The 16,999-nt window shown below is 42.6% G+C and overlaps 1 protein-coding gene across 2 annotated transcripts in view; it reads left to right on the plus strand.

Moving 5' to 3' along the window:
• The window catches only part of ANKS6 (ankyrin repeat and sterile alpha motif domain containing 6), a 98,051-nt gene that overhangs the window by 60,942 nt on the left and 20,110 nt on the right, over positions 1-16,999 (plus strand). For both annotated transcript variants that reach the window (XM_075212838.1, XM_075212839.1), the window contains 2 exons: positions 877-1,066; positions 1,821-1,888. In XM_075212838.1, coding sequence (XP_075068939.1) covers positions 877-1,066; positions 1,821-1,888 — 258 coding nt within the window. The remainder of the gene's footprint in view (positions 1-876; positions 1,067-1,820; positions 1,889-16,999) is intronic.

Raw genomic sequence — 16,999 nt, forward strand, 5'->3', positions numbered from 1 at the left:
CATCCTTGAGATATCCCACCCCTTGATGAATAACACTCAGGCTCATTCCGGCACACCTGGGCTGCCGGATGCCAGGTTAATAATAGAATGTGAAAAATAGATTAAGTACTATTGTGGTCCACTAGTAGCTTTTGACTTCTTGGGCATGCTGTTCCTTGTAGAAATATTACTGCTGCATGCTCTGGCAGCCAGGGTCTGCTGGAACATGTTGTACTTAAGAGGGAAAAAAACAGACTATGATGAATAATTAATAAAAAAATCTCCCCCAAGCTACTCATTTACTTTTTATTTTTTTAATTCAACTTCTAAATCCATACAGCATTTTCAGTCATTAATCCTGATGTAGTCCATCATAAAGAATAAAAATAATAGAAAAACCCATAACCAAATGATTGTACTTGATCCTTGTGGAGCCGCAATGCATATGAAGGACCAGCCAATCGGAAAAGCTTAAGTCAAATTGTGTGTGTGGAAAAACCGATCCCTGGTTGGCCGTTCGTGTATTGACTCATCAATGTTGATTACGTTTATTCATTTGCATTATAGCTCTACAAGCAAGCACTGTCCGTCTTTTACTGCTTTTTTCCATTTTTAATTTCTATGGACTTTCAGAAATGAAGACAGAAGATTCCCAATGGAGTTAAATAAAAAGGTGTACAAGGGGTTTGAGTATTTAGGTTTATTAAAAAATACTTTGAAATTTCAGTATCTGTGTTTTTTTATCTTCTCCTTGGGTACTATTGACGGTATCCCACAATGATTACAATATCCTGCTGAAACATGAAGTACAGACATGCATTGTAGCCTTAATCATAATGTATGTTTAGTTATTTTGGATAGTTTAAACTAATGATATATTTTCATTAATCTGAACAGAAAGTTGAAATTGTAAAACGGCCTCAATCAGGGACATCCTCTACCTCTAAGAGCACGTCTCCTACACTGACCCCTTCTCCCTCATCTACACCAAAAGGTCGTCTAGCAGAATCATCTGTATCTTCTTCCTCTTCCCACAAGCAGTCAAAGAGCAGTGGAGGCTCCAGCAGTGGAACTATTACCGATGAAGGTAGGCGTTTACAAACATGCTGGGCATCAGTAATTTTTTCCTTAAATACTTTTAACCTACATACATGTAATCCAAGCAAAAAAGAATGTTCATGAAATAGCATAAGGCTATAACCCACGCAGATTAGACTATACTACCTAATAAGTAGAAAGAAAAAGGCAAGCCCAGTTGTTTGGCCATTATAGTAACTGAACAGTAATTGAAGTATGTATGCATAGAAGAAACTAGGAGAGTTTGGTCCAGGATTCACAAAGTCAATATATGTTTGTATAGTAAAATTTCTTAGAGAATAGTCAGCATTAAAGACCTTTTAAGGAGAGCTGGTGTTCATCTAGTGATTTAAATAGGTTTAGTAGCCAAATATAGTTCTGCAGCAAAACAAGACTGACTACCCATACAGATGCATCATGAAATTACATAGTAATAGTTTGCAGTCTTTAAAACATTACAGTGTTGTAGACATAGTGCAAGCGGCATACATTACTATAGAAGTATAATAAATAATGTACCTAGTGCAATGCACTATTGTTTCTTTGCTCAATAAAAAAAACAGGTTTCCACATCCATGCACTCTTGGAGCAATGCTTCATTATTATATTGGTTATTCTGGGCTTTGTGGTAGCAAAATGCATGTGGATAGTTTGCCAGGTAAAGGTTTTATTTATGCTGTATATTTCCTTTGCAATTCGGATAAGGTTACATTTGAAGTGGTATTTTGATGATGCAGTATGTTGCTTTTGTTTTTAATTTGCAGATGAGCTGTCTGCCATACTCAAGAAGTTATCACTGGAGAAGTACCAGCCCATTTTTGAGGAGCAAGAAGTAAGATGGTTAATATGCTTAATTGTGAATTATAAATTGGATTCATAAAATGAAAACATGCTTAGCGCAATGTGTTAGAATTTTCTGGTCTATGAAAATGACATGATAGTGACTGATTTATTGAGGCTCAGATATTATTGTCCTTTATTTATAAAGTGCCAGCAAATTAGGTAGTGCTGTGCGTTAAAAGGGTTATGATACAAAAACATAACATAGATTATATGTCTTTTTTCTATGTTATTTTAAGAGGGGTGGGGAACTATGGATAGTGGAATAACAATTGTAATGTAACTGGTGGTGGGGAAAGTGTGTGTGGCTACTGGATAGCAAAAGCATTATTTGCCACCAATATTAAGCAACCACTCATGACTGGTATTAATCTGTAGCTACCGGTGACATAGTACGATTAGAATAAGGGAGACAATAGAACATAAAGACAGTTGTCAGCATTTATCCTTTACACTGCATATCTGTGTGTGTCTAGCAAAATGAAAACATGAGGTATTCGTTCATATTTTGATCAAAACATCCAAGCTTACATCCCAGTGTCAAGGGCACCTCATTATATGCAGGTCCTACACTGACCTATGCTTTAGACACAATTAAAATGCAGATAAAATCTGATGCACTCACCTCCCAGGTATAGGGGTTTACAGCTAGCAAAAGCTGGCTTGTGAGCCACACCCAAATGTGCCTTAAGTAGACTTGATGGACAGCTGCTATGACAAGAAGGCAATATTTTGAAACAAAACCAGAGAAAAAGCAAGCCCGCGCTCGGAATATCCCACATTATATATGGTACCAGCTGCTTGGCAATAAGCCCGTGCTCGGTATATCCCATATTGTATATGGTACCAGCTGCGTGGCAATATAAATGAAATATATGGTACCAGCTGCGTGGCAATATAAATGCCCATATATGTATACAAAACAAAAAGACAGTTGCTTATCCTTTACACTGCATATCTGTGTGTGTCTAGCACAATGAAAACATGAGGTATTAGACAATAGACCATGAACCAATCGCTGCCCTGTAGAAATGTCAAGACAGTCAGCTGTGACAATTGTGACTGTCTTTCATCATTTATTTCTACTGAATTCTGGTTTTGGAAAAGGCTCTAGAGCTGTATGGGTACGTCCATGATCATTCACCATCTGAGAGTAGCTGTGTGCCAATGCTTGGTTTCATGCTCACTGCTGGACACAGAGCCAGGACACTTGTTTATCATGTTTATCATGCTAATAAAAATCAAGGTGGCGCCTTTTTCACCACCCTATATAAACATATAGAAAGGCTACCACCAGGACACCTGATAATAGGTGGAGATTTCAATGTAGTCCTTGATCCGTCCTTGGACAAATCTTCTCCTTCCCCTAAAAAACTGAACCCTTCCTCCCTTAAAGATTCACTGACTCTAGCCTCCCTACTTAAACAATATAACCTGCACGACTCCTGGCGCCTCAAAAATTCAGCGGCCAGGGATTACACTCATTTCTCAGCACCCCATCAGTTATACTCCCGTATTGACATGATCCATATTTTTGTCTCTCACACCCCACACATCCCAAGCGGGCATTACTCCATTTTCATGGACTGATCATGCGGGAGTATATATAATACTGGATCTTATCTCTCAGCCTCCTAGCGTTAGGCGGTGGCGGTTGGACGATTCGATCCTCCTGAATGACTCTACTGCACTATCCATACACACATCTATCACTAACTATTTTACAGAGAATTCATCCCCTTCTGTGGCGCCCAGAGTCGTTTGGGAAGCTCACAAGGCCACGATTCGGGGTCAGCTGATTAGTACATCTGCTGCAGCTAGGAAAAGATCAGCAACAGAGATCTCCTCGTTAGAACAGCGAATTTCCGCCTTGCTCATTCAGCACAAACTCCTCCCAGACTCTAGTCTGATCGCACAAATAGACTCTCTGAAGGGCCAATTGAATACCCTTCTCTCTCAGAAAGCGGCTCGCATAATGCAAAAACTTCAACAACGTTTTTTACGATAAGGCAGATAAAGCAGACTCTGTGCTGGCTGCCAAGTTACGGAAAAAACTGGCAGCAGGCTTTATCGACAAGCTTCACAAAACAGCTCAGGATCCTATAACATATGACCCTTCTTCTATTCTACGTATTTTCCGTGAATATTATTCATCCCTCATCTTCCTGCACCACCGCCACGCGAGGACCTTCTAGAGCAGAACTTGGGCACATACCTAGCCAATACCCCACTCCCCAAGCTCACCTCAGCCCAACCTTCCCACCTGAACTCTGTTGTTACACAAGACGAAGTCCTGGCAGCCATCAAACTTCTCAAAACTTCCTCAGCCCCAGGACCAGACAGTTTCACCGCACAGTACTATAAAAAATTTGCGAATGTCCTTGAACCCCACCTGACTTCTCTGTTTAATAACACTCTAGAAGGAGCCTCATTTTATCCCTATACCACCCAAGCTAATATCATAGTGATTCCAAAACAAGGGAAGGACCACACCATATGCACCAGTTATAGACCTATATCGCTTCTTAACATCGATCTGAAGCTTTATGCTAAAATATTGGGCAATAGATTAAATCCGCTCCTGCCTGCCCTTATTCATCCTGACCAGATCGGTTTCATACCTAGAAGACAAGCCCCGGACAATACCAGGAGGACCATCGACTTGATCCACTCTATCCATGTAGGTAAAATGTCCTCCTTGATTTTGGCTTTAGATGCTGAAAAAGCGTTTGACCGTATCTCCTGGTCTTTTATGGGCGGAGTCCTTGAGTCGATGGGCTTCTCTGGTAGATTTCTAAATGGCATATTAGCCTTATATAGGTCCCCCTCGGCCACAATCTCAGCTAATGGCATTACATCAACTCCATTCGGGATCTCAAATGGTACACTCCAAGGGTGTCCTGTTTCGCCACTTATTTTTGCCCTTATGATTGAACCATTGGCTGCCAGGATTCGTGCTAATCAGCAGATATCGGGTATCAAAGTGGGCCATACAGAGCACAAACTGGCTCTCTACGCTGACGACGTTTTTCTCACTGTGGCCAACCCGATTAATTCTTTGCCACCTCTTCTGTCTGAAATAGATCTATACAGATTTTTCTCTGGTTATAAGATCAATGTAGACAAAATGGAGGTACTAGATTTCTATCTACCCGGCCCTGTGAAATTATCTCTAGAACAAATTTTCCCATTTAAATGGCATCTTCAAAAGATAAAATATTTTGGAGTCTATATAACCAAACGATACCATCAACTCTTTCAAGCTAACTTTACCTGCCTACTTACCCAAGTGAAGTCTGACCTAAACACATGGTCCCATTGTCTGATTTCATGGATAGGTCGAACCAACACTATTAAATTGAACATTCTACCTAGGTTTCTCTATTTATTCCAGACCCTTCCTATCTTTGTCCCTTCCTACGTGTTTAAATTTCTTCAATTCATAACCTCTCGTTTTATCTGGTCGGGTAGGCGTCCTCGTGTTCGCCTGAAAGTTCTGCAGAGGTCCTCGCGGGGTGACAGCTTAGGGATTCCTAATTTCAAACGCTACTATCTTTCCGATCGCCTTGCCCAGTGTGTTCTGTGGTGTTGCTCCAACTCCCCTAGAACATGGACTGTATGAAGGCTGAAGCGTTGGGTCTATTGTCCCCTGCATCTCTCCTATGGCTCCCACGGCATCGCCGGCCAAAATGAGTTGCCCTCCACCCTACTGTGTCTCACTCCCTAACAATCTGGGATTCGGTTTCTCAGAATAGGGCGCTTTCCCCTCAACCGTCTCCAATGGTTCCACTTTTTAACTCTCCAGAACTTCCCCCTGGTCTCAAACCTACTGCATTTTCCCCATGGTACTCTCAAGGAGTTAGATTTCTGAATGATCTCACCTGTACTGACACGTTCCCTCAATTCTCTGACCTTCAGCAAACTCTCACGATATCTCCAAAACTTTTTTACCAACATTTACAAATCCGTAACTTCCATAGCACATCCAAGCAGCGACTTACCGCCCGCCCTCTCACGTCCTTTGAGTATTTATGCCTTCGTCCACGACTAGCCTAATATCCACTCTTTATGCTGAACTTTCTCTGGACTTATCAGATCAGAGAGATCCGCATGAGTTGGCTTGGGAAAAGGACATTGGGGAACCCCTTGACCCCGAGGATTGGAGGGAAATTCATGAGTGCTGCCTCTAGTTCCATATGTGTAAAAATCAAAGAAAATGTCTATAAAGTTTTGTACCGATGGTACTATGTGCCAACTCGTCTTAAAATTTTTTTACCCGATACATCTGATCGCTGCTGGAGAAATTGCTCCATGGAAGGGACATTCATCCACATTTGGTGGAATTGTCCAAAGCTGGCTAATTTCTGGATGGATATGAAAAATCTATTAACTGCAATACTTCAGGTGTCGATCTCTAAGGAGCCTAAATTTTTCCTCCTTCCGCTAGGGATTCCTGGGGCTACGCGCCATCAAAATAAACTCATTCGTCACATCTTAACAGCGGCCACATGCCAACTTGCAGCCGATTGGAAGCAACAAAATCCTCCCTCTACCCAATCTATAATTAATCGAGTTTGGCACGTAAAACGTATGGAATTTATGTAGCAGCATAAATAATTCTCATAAAATAATAAAATAAATAACATTCTCAATAATTCCTCCAAATCCTTTAATAAAAGCTGGTCTCCATGGTTATCCTTTTTCAACTTTTGCTCTCCCTTTTAGAAGGTACCAATCTACTCGTCTCCTCTGTCTAATCTTTCACTAATTGTGGTCTTTCCGGTCACTTTCCTTCCTCCCCTATTTTCTTTTCCCGCCTTCTTCCATCTTACGGCTCTAGCCACGCCGTCTCTCTCTTCCCTTCCTCTCCCTACCCTTTTCCTTACTCCTTATACAAAATTCAGAGTCACATGATACATGATACACATCGATGTTATTACCTCTTGTTGCTTTTGTTGGAAGCACGATTTATCTGACGTTGCTAATAAGTTTTATAACACTGTTATTTTTGACCCTTGTGGTCTATCTGTTTGTATTACTTTGACTCTCCAAAATAGACTTTTAAAAAAAAAAAAAAATCAAGGTGGCAGCTGCTGTCACCAAGGCGGCCACAGAGCTTACCAAGGGAGGAACAGAGATGGCAACAGCAATGACAGTTCAAGTCTCTGGGTCTAGCAGTTGATATGAGATGGAAAGATGGAATTCCAGTCCTTTGTATGATGATATCCCTCTGGACTACTGAGTCATATTCTCCCAGTTATAAAACTGTAATTTCTTAACAAATATTTAACTATGTGTAAGGTAGTGCACAGAAGTAATCTAAATTGCATCCCATATAATATATCACATATACATAACCTGCCCATTTAATGTAGGTGTTAATAATCTTTAATTCATTTAGTTAATACTTCCACATCTGAACTACTCCATTCATGATTAACACTAGAGTAAGTGCAGATTCTTCTCCATATAACTTTCCAGATGAAACTACCTTTAACTTCAAAATACTTAAATCTTTCCCCCAGAGGAATGAATTGTATTTAACTGGTGGTATTTGAATAAGTCATACCCCTTATTTAAAGGCTCTTCCTTTAAAAACAAAAAAACAAAAAAAAAGTACCAGGAAAAATGAGTATAAAATTAAGGAGAATGACTAAACCTGCCCCAAATGTTAAGTATAATAAGGGAAATATACACAAGCCAGTTTGTTCAACCATGTAAAATATCTAGACTTTCCATGAAAAATGCATAATTATAATCAAATAAAATGCTAACTTGTAGTAAAAATGTAATGTATTCTAATCTGGGCAAACCTATCCAGTCTGGTATATGATATGTATAGTATGTTGTCAACCTTGGATTGCTAGAACATGAACTGCTGCACTGTACTGAATACTTCCAGTAATACACAAGAAGGCTATATGGACTGACACTACAAAATACTGTATCTGAAAAAGTGTGGTATTATAAAATGTGGCAAAAGATTGTATAAAAGCAGGGAAATGCATGTGGGAATGTACTGGCAGTGGGGGAAAGTGTAAAATCTGGAAATGTAAAATGATGGTTTTACTGTACAATTGGTGTAATTTCCTCCAAGCCAGGTATGCGTATATAAGTAATACATGGGGTACTGGAGGAGATAATACATACACATATTGACTTCCCCAATGGACATAAGCATATTACAATTGGCACTTTAACTTTTAGTTAACTAAAACTCTGGCTCCACCCCCTCTATACCCCACCTTCTGCTAGAGGCCAGTCTAGTTCAAGTGCCCCGCGATGCGGGCTGTGCACAGGGCTGCTTAGCAGCCAGTTTTACTTTTTTTCTTATTTTATTATTTTAATGATAGCGGAGACTGTGTCTCCGAGTTCTGACAGCCGGCGGGTCGCTGAGCCGCGTAGTTGACTGTCAGTCAGACTTCTGGCTGCAAGTTCATTCATGCTGCGGCCGGCGGGCAGAGTGTGAGGCAGCGATGGGGGAGGTCTGTGAAGCGCACAGCACGGACGGCTGTGCGCTGGCTGCGGGGGGGGGGGGGAGCGGAGGTGCCGTGTAGGTCCTTCTTGTCTGCCTGCTCCCTTTCCCGATTATTTAACCCTCCATTGGAGCCAGATACAGTCAGAGGTGGCTGGGATCTGTCCTCCAAGTACAGAGAGCATGCTGTCTGCACACACTGCGTCTGGAGGGTTGGCAGCAGGTAAGTGAAACTCTCTCTCAGCATAGTGCTGTGAGAGAGACATTAGAAATCGCAGTGGGTTCCCTGAGCTGGCTGTTTTTTCCTAAAAGCAGTAGAGTTCTATTTTTATCTCCGGGAACAGGGTCAGGCAAGGGTCACTGTCTCAGTGAGCCCTGCTAGGCTGTGGATTGGTGGAGTTGTCTGTCTTAAAGGTTAGCCAGTCCAGAGCTGGGCCCTGAGGGGGGGGGGGGGTGTTTTACTCTTCGGCACTTCCCCCATGGTAGTCTTTCACTCCTCGTGTGTGGACACCTGAATAGGCAGCCATTTCTAAAGCTCCTGCTTCTCCCCTTTTCTATCCTGTATACTGTAAGGTAAAGGGTTGGGGGTTGGGGGTGGTGTGTTTAGCCTTTTGTATTTTTACACACTAAGGAGCTTTTGGCTGTATTGCAGGCTCACTTTCTCTTGTAGTTTGTGTGCTGCTTGTTATCTGTATTGTGTGTATTTTACTGTACTGTTTTGTCCCATCTTTGAACATGTCTGAGAGGGAAAAAATCTACACGTGACAGGGCTGGTGCTTCTATGTTAAGTTTCACCTGTGCTGCATGTCATGTTAAGTTACCGTCTGGGCAGTCAGGAACACAGGCTCTGTGTGTGTCCTGGCGGCCCACGGAGACTATTCCTGGTGAAACAGTTGCTGTCTGTTAAAACACGGAGGAGCCTGCTTGGGCTCGGTCTCTATTTAATACAGTGGAACTGCTTGCTCAGAAGGTACAGTCTCAGGCTGCTCAATCTTCTGATTCTGCTTCCTTAGTTCAGGCTTTACCTGTTGTTGCTCCAGTGCAGTCTGGAGAACCAGCCTGGGTGCAGGGTCTTTCATCCTCAGTACAGGGTCTGGTAGCGGTCTCTTCCTCCTTGGAGAGGATGATGCAGTCGGTCACTCCGCCTTCCTCAAGTAAACGGAGGCGGGTGGCCGCCTCTTTTCTGGGACATGGATCTGATTCAGATTGTGGTTCCCAGGAAGAGGGTGAGTTACCGCTGGGATCTGACATAGATGCTGCTTCTCTGGTGGAGGTCCCAGCAGATCGTCAGAGTGTGGAAGAGTTAATTTAGTCGGTGCGCCAGGTGCTTGATATTTCTGAGGACCAAGTGCCTGAAGCTTCTGCATCCTCTCTTTTTGAAAGACGCAAAAAGAGGGAGGTGGTTTTTCCGGCCTCTCCCCACTTGGAGCAGTTGCTGTTGAAATCTTGGTCTTCTCCAGACAGGAAGTTTCAGGTGACTAAGCGATTGCAGTCGTGTTATCCATTTCCCCCTGAGGTTCTCGCTAAATGGGAGACGCTTCCTCAGCTGGAAGCAGCTGTGGCGAGGTTGGCAAAGGTAACTACTATCCCTCTGCCTAACCAGGCCACTCTTAAGGATGGTGCAGACCGGAAGGTTGAAACCGTTCTTAAGTCCATTTTTGTGGCAGCGGGTGCTTCTTTGAGGCCTGCTTTAGCATCAGCTTGGGTTAACAAAGCTGTTGATCGCTGGTCGGAACAATTGTCTGAGGGTTTGTTGGCTGGCAGGCCATCCTCTGAATTGATTCCTTTAGTGGAACAGATTCATAGGGCAACGGATTATTTAGGTGAAGCCGCTATGGAAGCGTGGACGATGGCAGCGCGCATTTCTGCCTTGGCAGTGGCAGCGCGTCGGACTCTCTGGTTAAAGTCCTGGGAGGCTGACGTAGATTCCAAAAAGGCTCTGGAGTCCATTCCCTTTTCAGGAGGTGTTCTGTTTGGTCCTCAGCTGGATTCCTTTATTAGTCAGGCATCAGGAGGTAAGAGCACTTTCCTCCCGGTCAGTGTTCCCAAGCAGAGGATGTCTAGATTTCAGGCCTTTCGTTCCGCAGGTAGGTCTAGAGGACAGTATTCCTCAGGACAATCCTCCAGAGGTCAGCCATCCAACCCTAGAGGTGCTTTGCAGCGGGGACGTCAGGCCTGGTCGGCGCGTCGTCCAGCTGCTAGGCCAGCAGACAAACAGTCTGCATAACGAGGATTTTGCTCCTCCATTGTCGTCAGTGGTGGGAGCCCGTCTTCTGTGGTTCAGGGATCGGTGGTGTCAATCCACTACCGATGTCTGGATTCGGGGAGTGGTGAGCCAGGGTTACAAGATCGATCTGCTCGGTCTCCCTCCCAGACGGTTTTTCACCACGGGGCTTCCTTCATGTCCAAGAAAACGGTTGGCTTTAACAGAGGCGATTCAATCCCTTCTGTCTGCCGGAGTGATTATTCCGGTTCCTCATTCTCAAAGAGGTTTGGGGTTTTATTCCAATCTTTTTCTTGTGACAAAACCCGACGGCTCCTTCAGACCGATCCTCAATCTAAAGGCTTTGAACACTCAGATAAGAGTGCCCAGCTTCAAGATGGAATCTTTACGCTCGGTAATTCTCGGCATGGAACAGGGAGAATTTATGGTTGCACTAGGCATCAAGGATGCATATCTCCATGTGCCCATTTGGAGGGGTCATCAGTCCCTGCTGAGGTTTGCGGTTCAGTCAGAGCACTTCCAGTTTCAGGCTCTTCCGTTCGGTCTAGCCACAGCTCCACGAATCTTTACCAAGATCATGGCGGTGATGGCTGCTTTGCTAAGGGCCAAGGGGATTACAATCATCCCCTACCTGGACGATCTGCTTCTAAAGGCAGATTCTTCGCAGAAGCTTCTGTTACACATTCAAGTAGCAATCCAAACCCTGGAGTCGCACGGTTGGATTATCAACTTCAAGAAATCCAAGTTGATCCCATCACAGCGGATGGTGTTTCTGGGTCTTCTATTCGATGCCCGTCTGAGATGGGTATTTTTTCCTCAGCACAAGATTTTAGCCTTACAGGGGATGGTAAAATCGCTGTTGATGGCAAGGAGGCCCTCCATTCATTTTACGATGAGGCTTCTGGGCAAGATTGTATCGTCATTCGAAGCGATCCAGTTTGCTCAGTTTCATGCACGGCAGTTTCAGTTGGAACTTCTGTCGCAATGGAACAAAGCTCATCGAAATCTGGCGAGTCAGGTGTTTTGCCTGTCTCCGCAGACGCGCCAGTCGCTGATCTGGTGGCTACACAGGCAGAATCTCTCCAGGGGCCGCTTGTTCTCCATTTGGAATTGGATTCTAATTACAACAAACGCCAGCCTTCGGGGTTGGGGGGGCTGTATGTCTTCAGGCTCAGTTTCAGGGGCTTTGGACTTAAAAGGAGTTCAAGCTTCCAATAAATGTCTTGGAACTGCGCGCAGTGTTTCACGCTCTAAAAAGTGTGCAACATTTGCTGCAGGGAAAGCCAGTAAAGATCCAATCAGACAATGTCACAACAGTGGCATATCTAAATCATCAGGGCGGCACCAGGAGTCCTCTGGCCATGAGGGAGACTCACAGGATATTTCTGTGGGCAGAAGCTCACATTTCGGCAATCATGGCCGTATTCATTCCTGGAATAGAAAATTGGGAAGCAGACTTACTAAGTCGGCAGACTCTACATCCAGGGGAATGGTCTCTCCATCCGGAGGTGTTTCCACAGTTGGTGATGAAATGGGGTCAACCGGATGTCGACATGATGGCATCTCTGTTGAATCACAAGGTTCCCCGCTACTGTTCCCGTGCGAGAGATCCCGGGGCAGTAGCGGTAGACGCTATGTCCGTCCCTTGTAAGTACCGTTTAGTGTACCTTTTTCCCCCGATAGCCATGCTTCCTCGAGTACTGCAAAAGGTGAAGAGAGAGGGTGTTCCAGTGCTTCTAGTAGCGCCGGATTGGCCGCGCAGAGCTTGGTACACCGACGTGCTCTTCATGGCAGGAGGTCGGTCGTGGCGGTTGCCGATTCGCCCAGATCTTCTAACCCAGGGTCCCTTTTGTCATCAGGGTTTGCATCGTCTGGCTTTAACGGCGTGGCTGTTGAAGCCAGGATCTTAAGAGCTAAGGGATTTTCGAGGCGGGTGGTTCAGACCATGCTTCGTGCTCGAAAGCCAGCTTCAGACAAAATATATTATCGAGTTTGGAGGACATATATTGGTTGGTGCGAAAAGAAGGGGTATTCTACATCTTCTTTTCGTCTGGCCATGTTACTGAGGTTCTTGCAGGACGGCTTGGATGCAGGTTTGCATCTTAGTTCTCTTAAGGGTCAGATGTCAGCTCTTTCAATTTTCTTTCAGAGAAAACTTGCTGTTATATCTGATGTGCAGACTTTCATTCAGGGTGTTCTTCATGTTCAACCTCCTTATATTACTCCGGTTCAACCATGGGATTTGAATTTGGTGTTGAGGGCTCTACAGCATCCTCCATTTGAGCCTTTGAATTCAGTAGATTTCAAATTTCTTACTGAAAACGGTTTTTCTTTTAGCCATTTCAACGGCACGCAGAGTTTCAGAGCTTGCGGCTTTGTCTTGTAAGCCTCCTCTGCTAGTTTTTCATGAGGATAGGGCAGTTCTTCGAACTAAGCCATCCTTTCTTCCAAAGGTTGTCTCTAAGTTTCATCTGAATCAGGATATTGTCATTCCGGCTCTGACTGATTCCTCATCTTCTGATAACGATGACTCTATTTGTTATCTTGATGTGGTTCGTGCCTTGAGAATTTATGTTAAAAGATCGCAGAAGTTTTCGTAAAACTGAGGATCTTTTTATTCTTTACGATGCTCACAAGAGAGGCTGGCCAGCTTCTAAGGTGACCATTGCTAGGTGGATTACGGCTGTTATCCACCAGGCTTACAACAGGGCTGGGGAGCCTGTCCCTGATAATCCAAGAGCGCATTCTACAAGATCTGTAAGTGCTTCCTGGGCGGCACGCCATGGTGCCTCCAGTGAACAATTGTGTAAAGCCGCCACGTGGTCTTCTGTACACACTTTCACAAAGTTTTACAGATTTAACGTGTTTGCCTCTAGGGATGCAAGTTTTGGGAGAAAGGTGCTTCGGGCCGTTTCTTCTGAGCGTTTCCTCCCGTGAGACAGCTTTGGGATGTCCCCAAGGTCCCGGTGTCCCCCAAGGGATGCGAGAGAAAAGGGGATTTTTATACTTACGTAAAATCTGTTTCTCTTAATCCGTTGGGGGAAACCGGGCGCCCACCCTTAAAGCTCTGGTTTTTCCATCTGTTTGACATGTTGTTTGATTGTTAATAGAATGTTGTGTGTGTTAAATTTATTCTCTTTTCTTTGGTTCTCTCTATCTCCCTTTCTGCGGGCTTGGTTAAACATAGACTGGCCTCTAGCAGGAGGTGGGGTATAGAGGGGGTGGAGCCAGAGTTTTAGTTAACTAAAAGTTAAAGTGCCAGCATTCGCCTGCCCTACTCTATACCCCAAGGTCCCGATGTCCCCCAATGGAATAAGAGAAACGGATTTTACGTAAGTATAAAAATCCCATTTTTCTCTGCCACAGGGAAAAAAATTAAAATGATATAATGCAGTGGAACACTGATGGACACAAATTTTAAGAAAGTATTTGAACAACACTGGATTTTCTAAAGAGTGAAGAATTTAGGAAAAATATTTCCTGAAAAAACAAGCATTACATATTCAAAAGGAAGGGGGTGTGAGAAGCAAACTAAGGCCAAGCTTCTTAGCTACTATACACTCAAGAAGGAGGCCAAGTGAAATAAAACAAACATACTACATTTGCGCTGATTGATCACCTCGTGAACAACAAATGTAGTCTATGTAATCGCATGCCCCTGGTGACAACCAGTATGTATATACAGAAAAAACAAGACGTCAAATCACTACAGTTTATTAATTAGCACTTGGTGATAATGAATTATCCGGTGTTTACTTGAAGCATAGAGATTATATATATATTTACATGTTTATTACTTACCTTCTGACACCTACGGATGGTTTTTATGTTTCATATCAACAAATAGTGAATTTGGCCGTAAACTCTGTCAGTTATAACTAATATGAATGAATGTAAGTTCGGTATAAGGAGGACTTATTTCCTTTGGTGGCCAATATTGCCAATCATACTGAGCTTTCATCTCTGATTGGCTTAGATTTAAGATAAGAAGGACTTACTATTATCATGAGTCTCATTGGTGATTAATTCTGTCAATCATATTATACTCTTCTCTAAAGGGTCAGAAATTAAGGATATTATGTAGTGATTTTGCAAAGAAATTGACAGTATATGATGAACCCTTATTATACTATGCTAACTTTAACTGTCCCCATAAGTAGATGAGCGAGAAGCATATACTCGCGATGATATGACTGCTAAATAAGAGGAAAGAAGGTACATCGTAGATAACTGATCAGTGCGATCGGCTTATGAAAACAGTTTCTATCTGAACCACAACCCTGGGTGCAGCCCTAGAATGGGCACAGAGGACGACTGACCGATATAAATACTCATAATGGTAAATCCGAGAGAGTAGATAATTGTGCTGCACAGATACCCGATTGCAATTTAACCAACTTACACATAGTGAGGGCGGAGTTAAGGAGGATTTGCCACTTATTGGCGCATGACGATGTCAATCATCCTTAGACACTTACTTTTGATTGGCTCCTATTTGTGACATCATCTAGTTAGCTCGGAACTGACGGTATATAAGAACTGTCAGCTCATTCTGTCGGCTTGCTTTGAATAAGCAACATACAGCGAAACGTGCGTCGGCGTTATCGCTGGGAGCACTCTGTTTATTTACTTGGAGAAGTTTGATAATGCAGATTTACCCCTATAACTCCAGAGCTAGAGGGGAAATTGTTAGGTAGTCAGCAATACACTACCCATAATATTGGTCAATACGGAGGTAACATACCTTTGTAATTTTAGAACTGGATTCAGATGTATTTATGTTCACTAGCTAGTGTCTTATATAGATACTTATAGATTGACCCCCTATTAATACTATCAGTGGGGAATTTACAAGACAGCCTTTAGTGTATGTATCTACTAGGTACCCAGCGAACGGCACCAACCAGATATTTATCTTGATTGAAGTGCAAGCTTAGATTTGTTATTATACAAATCAAGCAGTCATGATCTAATATTCCAGGATGGAGATTATGCAATGATTTGAGTAGGACTTGACTACATAATATTATAGTCCTAGCTCCTCTCTGTCTAACGGTACCTTGATTATACTTATATCAGTGGCAGATTACGGACCACTGATCTTGTAGGACCATATCTGCATATTATCCATATCTATACAGTCTCCTTACCATATGTTCCTTGGGATTAGAGCATATAGGTAGAGATACACAGTGCTTCAAGTTTTAATTTCTAATTTTAATCAATAGAGTGATATTAACCTATATTTCATATATTTTAATCATATCTAATAAAATCTAATAGTTATGTTTTAAGGGGATGGTCTTAATACAATTATGAAGATATAGATCCATAGTGCACCTAGTTTCAACCAACTACTGCTCTTTCTCTCTTCAATCACAGACAACCAGTATGTAGGCAGAACAGCGAGAACACATTGAACAAGGATACTGAGACCTGAATAACAAACAGAAACAGTTGCCACTCAGATATGTCAAGTATTTCCACAAAAGCCATACCAAAGAAATAACCTTTTTGGAATTTGCATTCAGGAAGAACAGAGGAGGACCCTGACAGCACATCAAATTTAAATACTTTTTTATATTTGTTTAACTCTGAAGGAACTGAGGAGTCCTTCCGTTTTTACAAGTAATGATATAAAACATGCAAAAAGGAATATAGATTGGCTAAATTAGAAAATTAAAAACAAGTTGCAAAAGAAAATGATAAACCCTAAAAGTATTTTAAGTATATAAATGGCAAAAATATTTAAAAAGCCTATATAGGACCTCTAAGAAGTGGGATGGTGGATTGATTAATGATCATAAGGAAAAAGCAAAGGTATTAAGCACTTTCTTTTCTTCAGTATTTACTAGAGGAACAAAAGGTAGGAATAATACATAAAAATGGAAATGCAAACGTACCATTATATAATACTTGGCTGACAAAAGAAGAAGTCCAAAGGTGACTCAATAAAATTAAGATAAATCAAGCTCCAGGTCCAGATGGCATACACCCAAGGGTTCTTATGGAGCTAAAGTCAGAAATAGCTAGACCGCTATTCTTAATTTTCATAGATTCAATTTCATCAGGCTCAGTACCAAGGGATTGGTGAATAACAAATGTGGTACTGTTTAAGGAATGAGATCACAACCAGGGAATTATTGACTGATAAACCTGACATCAATAATGGGGAAACAACTGGAAGGAATATTAAGGAAAAGTGTTCAGGATAACTTGATGAGCAATAAGATTATTATTGGGAATCTGCATGGATTTGTGAGGGATAGGTCATATCAAACTAATATAATTAGTTTCTACATGTAAGTTAGTGGGAACCTAGACCATGGTAGCAGGGGCGGATCTAGAAATTTTTTCTACCCCGGGCGATATAGGGGGGGGGCGATTTAAGACCCGCCCCCTTT

This window comes from Mixophyes fleayi, chromosome 5, assembly GCF_038048845.1.
Source record: "Mixophyes fleayi isolate aMixFle1 chromosome 5, aMixFle1.hap1, whole genome shotgun sequence".
In the NCBI taxonomy this organism is placed as follows: Eukaryota; Metazoa; Chordata; class Amphibia; order Anura; family Limnodynastidae; genus Mixophyes; species Mixophyes fleayi.